We start from the raw sequence: 10,969 nt of genomic DNA, 5'->3' as shown, positions 1-10,969 counted from the left end.
AAAAAAGATGACCCTTATAAGCGCAGACCGCCTATTGTGGGATGCGAAGACGCCTGTTTTCGGTGACACTGCCACCCAGCCTTTACTACACGCTTTGCTGCGCTTTTGTGGTCCAAGCCACCCCCAAATCACGTGACCTCAGGGCAGGCGAAATCTCGACGCCTAATTGTTGCCCCCCCCCCTCTCCATCACCTGGCCCCGCCTCCCTTCCGTAGCTCCCGCAGCGCTTTCAGCCAATAGTGGAACCGGGTCCGCGGGAGCTGCGGCTGCTGCCTGCTTTGGCTGGGCTGGAAGTGCACGGAAGGAAAGGAGGCTCCTTGCCCGGCCATCGGAGGGCGGGTCGTGCCAGCAGCAAAGAGGCGGCGGAGCATCCTTTGCCGGAAAGCCAGCCAGGGAACAGGTACGGTCGGCAGACAAGAGGAGGAAGAGAGGTCCGTTTCTTCTCTGAGCTCCTGGCTTGGAGGAACATAGGAAGACGCAGGTATTTGGGCAACAAACCGGTGGGAGGGTTGGAGGAGGTGCCCGAGGCTTGCATTTTGAGTTGGCTGACACGAGAGTAGGCCACATTCAGCTCTGTAAGGCTTGCTTCCGAACAGGATCCTTGCGGCTGGCACTCTGAGCCTATCAGGCGCTGGTTAGGGGTTGGGGGAAAAGATTTCCCTCTCAGCAGGAGGACTGGGTGGGGAGGCCAGTGGTTCTGTCTGTCCCATCCCCCATCTGCCTGCACAGTTTTAATGTGGGATGGGTGGATGTCTCTCTGTCGACTGCGTGCACACTGGTTTTTTTCTACTCTGGAATGATGTTCCACTGCAATATGTATTTTTTAGTAACCACTTAGCAATTGACTTTTCTGTTCCAGAGGCTAACTTGGGAGGAATCTCTTTCAGGTTCTACTATAGATATTCCAATAGCTACACTTTTTCTCTCACTTGTACTCCTGACTCTATTTCTCTTTGGCTGCTATCCTTACTTGAAGCCATATGTCTTTGACCTCTATAGAGTTTTATGGTTTTATTTTGGGGAGGGGGATACACCAATGCTCAACTGAAAAGTTTTCTGATAGGAAATTCTAATAGGAAAGTTTTCCTTAGCAGATAAGCAGTGAGATTTTATTCCAAATACACACAGTGGTAACCTGGAATTTAACAATCCAGTGCAAATTAAGACCTGTTTTCCCCTCCAAGCAAATGTGTTTTGAATGGTAATGTTGGTTGGTTCACCCATGTGATGATGTCAGATTGCCTAGATGTGAACAGTTTTAAGGGTCCTGCTTGCCCACATTCATGAGGAAATTGTTCATGTATTGGAAGTATCTCTTACATACTACAATTGTTGTAACTAAAACATCTGTGTTGGAAGTTACCACAATTGTATGTAACTTGGGTGCAGTTATGCACCCACATACATACAAATGGAGCCAGGTATGAGTTAAAAATCACTGATGTATAAGTAATCTGCTTATGTTACATATATGGAATTGTCACTTAGGTTTTAAGCTTTTGGGTGCAAACTTAGTATTTCAGACTAATCCTTTTGCTAAATAAAATATAAAACACGAATGCCGTGAACAATAGGGAGTGGTGATAGATACTCTTGATCTGGAGTAAGAGATTGGGCTAGAAGGCATCTAGGAACGCTGAAATTCTACAATTCTTTTCAACTATTTACCTGATTTTCAATAGCAGAATTTCTGGACCAGTAGTAGGGTCATGCCAGTCTTAAGGAAGGGGTGTTTGCATTCCTTTTATAAAAATTTGAATGAGCCTTTCTTTGTGTGTGGCTTATGCTTCCAGGGACTCAGCAGACATCACTAAGAATGCTACTGCTTTGGCCAAGGTTCCTGTTTCTGCCCACTCTTCTGGGAATGGTGTATGCAGCTCCCACCTTAGATGGAGGTAGAACACAGCAGCATGAGGAGATAGTTCTAAGTTTTCCCAGGGATAAAGTCAGCCTGAACGAGATGTTCCGTGAAGTGGAAGACTTGATGGAGGATACTCAGTACAAACTGAGGAATGCAGTTGAAGAGGTAAGACTGGCTTTCCAAACCAGAACATTTGACTTTGGGTGGGAGCTTTGAGAGGAGATATCTACTTTCTACCATTGGCTGGGAAGGAATGCCACTTGGGGTTTCTCAACAGCTGAGCTCAGAGTTGTTCAGAGTTCTCATAGCATGACAAACTGAATAAAATTTTGTGAGACATGTGATTTAGATCTAGCCCAAGCGGGGTTGTTCTTCAGTTGGTTCAGATATTAGAAGCATGACAAAAAGTGAGGGAGAACTCTAATTAGAATTCTGGTAAGAAACATTGATGGAATAGCCAGTGTGGTGTCATGGTTGTTACGGCCTTAACAGGAGTAAGGATTTTATTAAAGGGATTCTCCACCAGCTGCTAAAAGTGTAACAGCACACATATAGTTTTTAAAAGTAGATCAATGGGGAATGAACGCTCACGTTGGCAGCGAGAGGGGCCGAGAGGAGATCTTTTAGACTGTATGATACGGGGAAGGAATTCTGGCAATGGATATTCCACAGAGTAATGCAAGAGTCCAAATTGAATTTAAAAGTTTTATATAAATTTGTTTAAAAATACAAACACACAGTGAGACATAAGAGTACATACATTCAAGTTCCTAAGATATAAAAAAAGGTTTTAAAAGATAGATTGGATGATAGAAATGGAGGGGGGTTTTCAGGGAAATACGTTATTTAAATTCAGCTGAAGAAGATCTTGTAGAAGGCAAGAATTCAAATGACCAGCATCTGAATCCAGGCGAAGGACGATATCGTGTCTCAAACTGACCAGACCAAGGAAGGTACAGGCTAGTAAGAGCACATGTGTTGGGAGTGAACTGAACTTTTATACCCTTTTGCCCGGGTAAGGGAAATGCCGGGAACAAGTGAGTTTTTAAGTTTCATTTTTCTACAAATTCTCTGGAACTTCCCATGCTGCATGTTTAGGGTGCTGAGGTAATTAGTCTAAACTCGTCTACCGCTAAGCCCGGGACAAAGGGGCCAATGAGCTGCTTTGTTAAGCTAAGCGAGGAAATGCTGAAAGACTTCCATCTGCCAGATTAACTCTTGAGAGTCACTGCCCAGGATTGCCTGATTTAGCTGAGAGATGTAGATCAGGATAAGATTGAATGGTTTAGGAGTCATAACAATGGGGAAGAGGGAGATGCAGAGAAGCAACCATCTGTTGATGACTTGGTTTCCAGAAGAGATAGGGAAATGACAGTATCTGATGCTAAAGTGGCTTTCCATATTCTTTGTCTTTAACAGTCTCTATAGCAAGGTGAGGTAATCAAGCATTCTCGTGACTCAAATGAGACCTCCAGGTTATGCTGGAGTAACTCATTATCTTAGCTTTTGTTAAAGTAGTTTTGACCTTTTGGCTGTGGTCAGGTGATCATGCGGCTACCTACACCCATAGGAGTGCTTTTGGCAACTGGCTTTTGCCAATATTATTTTAAAGCAGAAATATATATATCAATAATATTCTGGGGGTCCTTTGGGTCGTTACATGGTTAGAGTATGGGACTAGGGCAGTGATGGGCAACCTTTTGAGCTTGGTGTGTCAAAATTCGCCAAAAAACCAAGCATAACTCAGGTGGTGTGTCACTTCGAGAAAAAAAACTATAATTTCACGATATTTATAGTTTAAATAACAAAAATGTATAATTGTAATATATAACTGTATTTAATAAACCAAAAACTAATTATTTAACACTGCCTCCTTCTCAGCTTGTTCTTTCTCTGCTGCTTTCCCCCAGCTATTTGCCTCCTTCTCTGCTCTTTCCCTCTCTGCTGTCCTTCTCCAGCTCTCTGTCTCCTTCTCTGCTATTTCACTCTCCGCTGCTTTCCTCCGGCTCTGTCTCCTTCTCTGCTCTTTCCCTCTCTGCTGTTGTTCTCCAGCTCTCTGTCTTCTTCTCTGTTTTTTCACTCTCTGCTGCTTTCCTCCAGCTCTCTGTCTCCTTCTCTGCTCTTTACCTCTCTGCTGTTGTTCTTCAGCTCCTTCCCTCCCTTCTGACTCCCCCACATCCTCTCCCACCCTTCTCTTCCCTCGCTCTTTCCACCCTCCACCGTTCCCAGCTCCTCCCCTCTGGCCGCCTCCTCGCTCGCCTGCCACGCCCCTCTTAAAATCCTCCCCTGCAGCCTTCTGGGGCATCCATCTTGCCCCCCTCCAGCCTCACTTCCATGCCACAGCCAGCCAGCTGTGGCGTGTTTTCTCCCCCTTCCCCCATCTCGATGCCCCGCCCCTGTTGCGCCTGGCCTCCTACCAAAGAGGCTGGGACCGAAACGAGCCCTGCCACCGTCAAAGTGGCTTGCTCTGCCCCCCACCCCCACAATGTCCGACCGGCCTCTGCAGAGGTCGGGACCACGATGGGCGCCACTGCCTCCCCCTGAGCTTGCGGCTGTGCTGCTGCTGCCTCCAGGGCCTGCAATGGGGTGGTTGGGCCAGCCCAGGGCCCACAATGGGGTGGTTGGGTGTCTCTTTTCTTTTGCTGCCCAAGGAGGGGGGAGAGAGATTTAGGGCCTACAGTGAGATAGAAAAACTGGCCACAGCCTGTTTATTGGTATTACTGACAAAAAAGTGAAGGCACAGCATAGGAGATGGATCCAATCCCTTGGCAGCACCCTTCCTGTCCTCCAGAGACAACATTCTTCCAGGCCTGAGTGCTGGGGGAACCAGGAACAGCAAGATCAGAGGTGGGATCCAACCAGTTCTCACCACTTCTCTAGAAGTGGTTACTATTTTTTTCTGAGTGCCGAGAAGGGGTTACTAAAGCAACCTCCTTGCCCAATAGGGACTGGAGGTGTGTGTGTGTGGCGCCGCCACTGTTTGAATCCCACCACCATCGGAACCTGTTATTAAAATTTTTGGATCCCACCACTTAGCAAGATGGTTTACAAGTTGCTCTCTTCCCAAGTAAATCTCTGACCATAGTAATTTATAACAGCAGATGTCTGAGTTGTTCCTGATTGATGTCCCCTAGTGCTGATCTGGGGTAACGAGCTTGCTGTGGGCTCACCAGCAGAAGCAGCCACACCATCTCTGATGCTGACCACTTCTCTCAGTGCCGTTCTGGGCTAGTGAGCCTGCTGCAGGCTCAACAGCCAAAGGAGCCACATCCCCCACCCTGGCTTAGCCAAGTCATATTTATGTCATATTCAGTTCTCATAACAAATGAGTTTGATGACCCTGGTATAGAATATGTACACCCTTTCCTGGATGGAGGAATAATTTGATATAATTTTACGGAAAGTGTCATGAAAAGTAAGTCTGTTCTTGAATGCCTTGTGCTGGTGGTCAGCAGCAGTGGAGGACTATTGCCTCTCTGTCCTTGTTGAGCGCTTCTCAGAGGTTTCTGGATGGTTGCTGTGGGAAACAAATGCTGAATTTGATGAATATTCTGTTTTATCCAGCAGCACTGCTCTTATTCCTTTTGCATGGTCAAGTTTGACTATAATTTTCTTCCTCTTCATTCTCACAACACTTCTTGGTACATGGCATACAAGAGAAATGTTAATGTAACATATGGTATGTCTTTGTAGGTATGGCTTGTGGGTTTTAGATCCTGTAATGTTTTACTTTTAATAGTCCAAATCTATGGCAATATTAATTTAATAGTCTAAATCTATATGTCACATTTCCCTAAAAAATGTATCAGAGATGGTACCCTAGGAGAAGGGTGGATCAGTTTCACCAACTTTTCAGCCACTTTAGTGTTTGCCACAGTTATTTGTTTGTTCATTAGATTTATAGCCCACCCTTTCTTGACTACAGTAGGGCTCAAGGTGGGTCACATCATTGTTAAAACAGTGTGTATAGATCAGGAACAGCAAAAACGATAACTAAAATTCTAACTATAAATCCCCATGACATCCTTAATAAAATTTAAACTCTAATAGGAAACAGCCTTGGAAGGAGAGGAAGTAAAAAAGAAGCACAATTTTTAAGATATCCAAAATTAGCAAACAAATTAACAAATAAATGAAAACAACAAGCAAAAGGGGGGCAGGAGGAGGAAGGCTAACAAGATGGAATCATTGCTACCTCAGCTATATACTTGGTGGAACATCTCTGTCTTGCAGGCCCTGTGGAAATGGGCTAGATCCTGAGAGACATGGGACTCAATTGACAGACAGTTCCACCAGGCCAAGGTCAGAGCTGAAAAAGCTCTGGCTCTGGTTGAGGACAGCCAGTTACCTCCAGGGCCAGGGACTACCTGCAGATTATTACCAGCAGAACGTAATATTCGGAGGAGGGGGGATTGTATCAGGAGAGGCAGTCCCACAGTTATAAAAGTATTTAAAGGTTAATACCAAAACACATGGCAGCAGCTGCCTAGCCTGGTGAAGAAACTATTGGCTGGCAGTTGTTAAGACTTCTGGATTTAATTTAGTTTGCTTACATAATGATGCCTGTCTAGAAGCCACTGTTGTATAAACCCTCTGGCTTCTCTACCTAATAGATGCTGTAAAGATTCTGAATAAACATGTTTCAGATCACAATGTAAATAAAAAGTCCTGTGTGTTGGTTGCAGGGCTGCATGAGTTCTGTGCTTGAGTAGAAGAGCAGGGAAGGGAACAGCTCTTGTAATTGTATAAAAAGGTATAAGCCACATGAGCATGGTATCATTTCTCTCTAGTCACTCTTTATCTCTAGTGCAAAAGTATCATTTATGCATGTGCCACATTATCTTGGATATGATTGATGCATTCATTAAAAAGCAGTAAAACATATTTTCCCTATGATAAAATGTGATGTTTGAATGATGGGAAAGATTCAATCATCTTATAATGCCACCACTTTGGTAATGGAAGATACTGGGATCTCCTCAAGACTGACCATTTTGACCAGTCAAAACTTGTTAATTGACTGATTCAATATTGTAAAATATTAATCAAATATTTTTAAATCATAATCTTGTCATCACAAAAGACACAGAGCTGAAAAGCTTAGAGGTGTGATAATGTATTTAAAATAAAGAAATTGACCGTCATGAAGAGTTAACTTTTAAAAGGGTATATTGAAGTTATAAGTGGTAACAATGTTATGAAAGAGTTTTGTAGAAGATAATGACAGGTTCAAGTGAACAGGTTTAGCTTTAGGTTTTGCAAAATTGATGCTAACAGAGTCTACCTAAACAACCAACTAATTGTTTCTTAACTTGGCTTCTAAAAAAAGGAATGTCTGTTCTTCTAATGAAAGAAGTATCCTGTAGTCTGTTTTTTGAACTTGTTAAGGAATAGACTTGCACTGTTCTTTTGTTCTGAATTCAAATAAGTACGCTTGGGCTGTAGTACCTGCTTTTTTGAATTCTAGTAAAGGAAGTCAGCCTACCTGTCTATCACCACCTGGCCTGGCAAAGATGAGAGGAACTGGGTTGAGTCCTGGGATTTGTTTCTCATGTTCAGGCCTGGAATATGGGCAGTGACCATTTGAAGTGTGCACTTCTCCTGGGTGAGCTAATGGCTGCTTATCTATATATATATAAAGCTAACAGTGTTTTTGTTGATGATAGTATAACTCAGTAGTGACTGCTGGAGGCCAGAAGTTCTCTGAGAAACTCCCAACCACTATAATTAAACCAGATTAGGAATTGTTTTGAGATATTTCCTTGCACAAATTTCACACCTGGCCCCGGGAGTAAGCCTTTTTCCTGGCAAGCTCCATGAGAAGGTGAAGGGACATGCAGCTTCCAAACACAATGGCCATGGCTGTCAATGCTTACATGGGAGTGTTTTGTGCAGCTTGGGAATGATTTCAATTCCAGGAATTATTGGCCAGATCCTAGGCAGTGGAAACAGTACATTGGCAGTAACTCGAGTGGAAGTGAAACACATACACACACATACACACGAGGGAGAAGGGAGGGAGGTAGAGGTGGGGTGGCATGCAAGGGAAGAGAGGGAGGGAGAGGAAAGGGACGGAGGGGGAGGCATGCAAGGGAAGAGAAGTGAGAGAGGGGAGAGAGTGAGGGGTGGCATGCAAGGGAGGGGAGGCAGGGGGCCCAGCATCCGATGTGGAAGCCCCACTTACACTATTGGAGGAAAAGAGAAAGGAGGGGGAGGAGGGAATTTGGCATGCAAGGGAAGAGAAGTGAGGGAGGGAAGAGAGTGAAGGCGACATGCTACAGGGGCGAGGGAAGGAGGGGCCAACCCAAGCCTGAATTTACAGAATACTGCAGATTACAGTTAAAAGAAAGAATAACCCCGGCACACATTACTAAGGGGTAAGCTCAAATTACAACAATCACGACATACTAAGATAGGCTGCATTTAAATCCCTCAGAGGTTTCCCCTCAGAAGTGACACCCATTTACCACAAGCCGAGCTTACTCCCAGATGAAGGTCCACAACCAGGCAACCGATATAGATGTGTGGGAGGGGTGCCTTTCCATTCCACCCCCACCCCCCCTGAAGGAATGCGGGCACACACATCAATGACATCGCACAGTAATAAAGCTCGCGTGTTTGCATGCCAGGCACTGCCTGCAACTCTACAGGTGGTTGCTGCTACTATTCCCTTTCCCCGCCTGCCCACCAGCTAAGCCACTGTAGCACCTGAAATGGCCGGGCCCTGCTAGTCTGAGATAAGAGGAGAACAGTTCCAAGTTGCAGGATATGACCTTCAGGCAACCTTGAGCTTTGACATCTCATTTTAGATGTTGAACCTGAGTATGTGCCTAAGGCACAAGATGAATTTTTGAAAATATTTAGTTCTCTAAACTGCCTCTGTGTAACTCTGCTTGGGTACTTGTACACCATTCTTTAATAGTACTATGATGACAAGTCTCCTAAGTGCCCAGTTGTTTCCTGTCACTGGCACTCTTTTCCTAAGCACGCTACTTGGAAATAAACAGCCATGATTTCCTGAGGGGGTTTAGAATTAGATCATCAGCTCTTCATAGGACTTTTGCCTAGTTTAGGGGCTCTATTGCTTTCCCCCTCTTCCCCATCCAAGGTACGTGAGGAAAGGCAAATAATGAGTCTTTCATTGTCCAAGCTCCATTATAAAATAACAGGATTCGCCTGGCGCAAAGTCAAACAATGTTGATTGACATGTTAAAATAGCACTATAAAAGACTACTGGGGTCTTTTTATTTTTCTATAATGCTTCGTGTTTCTATTTTTAAAAATTTCTAGTTAGTGTATATTGATTTGATTACTTCTGTTTCTACATAGCCTTGGATTCATCCCTGTTTAAATTTGCTAGATGAACAAGTACACAGTAATTGTAATGTGTAATCAAATTAGTTTTGGGTATTACAATTGAAATACCCAACTCTTACATTAAAACTATATTTTATTTACTGGTTAGCTAGATTTTACATTTAGTTTTGGTACCGTTTTGTTTTGGCACATTTGTTTTTGATTTGTAAATAACCGTATTTATTTCGAAACTGCGAAATGGTTTTTGCAACACTGAGTTGGCTTCATGGCGCACTCCGCGTGGGCCAAATAGAATTTCCTGGGGACGTAACGCCGTCCCCGGGGCGACTCATTCGCATGGGAAGTGCGACTGCTTAAAGCTGTGGCGCTGTCGCGCTTCTCCAGCGGCGCGAAGCCGCCATTTTCCCACCTCACTCCCTGAGCGAGGTTGTTGGAAAACGGCGGCTTCCAGCCACTGCCGTGCGAATGGCAGCGGCTGGAAGGCGCCATCCCTCCTCCCTTTGCTCGATCGACCTACCTTCTCTGTGACCGTCCAGCGCGTCGCCGAGGCCTGAGGACACCCCCCCTGCCTGCGACTCCAGAGTGATCGCGCAGGGCAGGAGTGGCGTGTCCCCTGGCCTCAGAAACGCACTGGATGGTCGCAGAGAAGGTAGGTTGATCGGACGACGGCGCTCCGCAGCGCTGTCTTCCCGTTCGTTACCGGGACCGTTTGTGCGAACGGTCCCGGGGGGTTCGGTCAGCGTCATGTACGCCGACCCAACCCCCAGTATGGCCGTGCGGAAATGGCCTATGTGTCTTTTAATAATGAGCCAATAAAGAAAAATGTTTTAGAAATAAAGACATGAAAATGTTTTTGCATGGTATAAGCTTAAAAACCATTTGACTTTAATTCAGCCTTGGCTTACAAATGTGGAGAATGAAGCAGCAGAATGCTGAAATGGTACAGAGGATTATACCGTTGTGAATGGAAGACTTCATTTTGTATATTCCCTATGTTAAAAACTCCCTGCAGATAAGAAACTATCACAGCCAGCGAAGAACTTTTCTTTCTGCTATAAAAACTTTTTATATTGTTTATATTGTTTATATTGTTACTATGAGAGATTGTTACTATGAGTACACATTCCTACTGAACAGTCCTTCATTTCCAAGAAAAAAAATGTTTATGCTTTCATAACCAGAGTTCAGGGAAATTTTTTTCTGTAATTGCTAATGTTTGTATAGGGTATTACTACTTTGGAATTTATATCTGTACTAGCAGTAAAGCCCGCTGTATGGTAAGAAATATAGCAGGCCTAGACAAGGTGGAAAGGGGTTAATGGGGGTGGGCGGGGGCGACTGGTCTTGCTTGGCTTATATTTGGAAGGTGGAAGAGGGTGGGCAGGGGATGGGGAGACTGATTAGCACAGGCTCAACAGGGCAGCAAGGTGACCATGTGCCGCTGCTCGCCACCGGAACTGACTCTGCCGCTTCATAGCAACTGGAAGTGGAGGTCCATCCTAATGGTTGAATGTGAATTGTCGACTCATGTTCCATTCCTTAGACAGTTATGTCTAATAACTGTCCTCCCCCTAATTTAAAGACGCTTTTCAAGTTTCAAGCAAATTGGACCATGAGGTTCTACATTACAGACCCACGAAACAGGAGCAGGCACAGTTCTTTCCACTGATTCTTCTTGGGGGGAAAATGGCAGCAGCCATTGGCATTTTTAAAAAGCAAAACTATCTGCAGTCAATTCATTTTTCTAATCTTAAAATTATCTTTCTACTAAAAATTGTGTTTGCCATCCTC

The 10,969-nt window shown here is 44.6% G+C and overlaps 1 protein-coding gene across 2 annotated transcripts in view; it reads left to right on the top strand.

Annotated features, from left to right (window-relative positions):
• Positions 1–221: 221 nt before the first annotated feature.
• Positions 222–10,969, top strand: part of DKK3 (dickkopf WNT signaling pathway inhibitor 3) — a 34,621-nt gene continuing 23,873 nt past the window's right edge. Inside the window, exons 1-2 of one of the 2 annotated variants that reach the window (XM_048485760.1) lie at positions 222–400; positions 1,794–2,026. In XM_048485760.1, coding sequence (XP_048341717.1) covers positions 1,817–2,026 — 210 coding nt within the window. In that variant the 5' untranslated portion in view covers positions 222–400; positions 1,794–1,816. Of the gene's footprint in view, positions 482–1,793; positions 2,027–10,969 lie in introns of both variants that reach the window. The other variant, XM_048485759.1, reaches the window with a different exon arrangement.

This window comes from Sphaerodactylus townsendi, linkage group LG02 (assembly GCF_021028975.2).
Source record: "Sphaerodactylus townsendi isolate TG3544 linkage group LG02, MPM_Stown_v2.3, whole genome shotgun sequence".
Classification (NCBI taxonomy): Eukaryota; Metazoa; Chordata; class Lepidosauria; order Squamata; family Sphaerodactylidae; genus Sphaerodactylus; species Sphaerodactylus townsendi.
The sequence above is the reverse complement of the archived record's forward strand: the minus strand, read 5'-3'. Positions and strand labels throughout refer to the sequence as shown.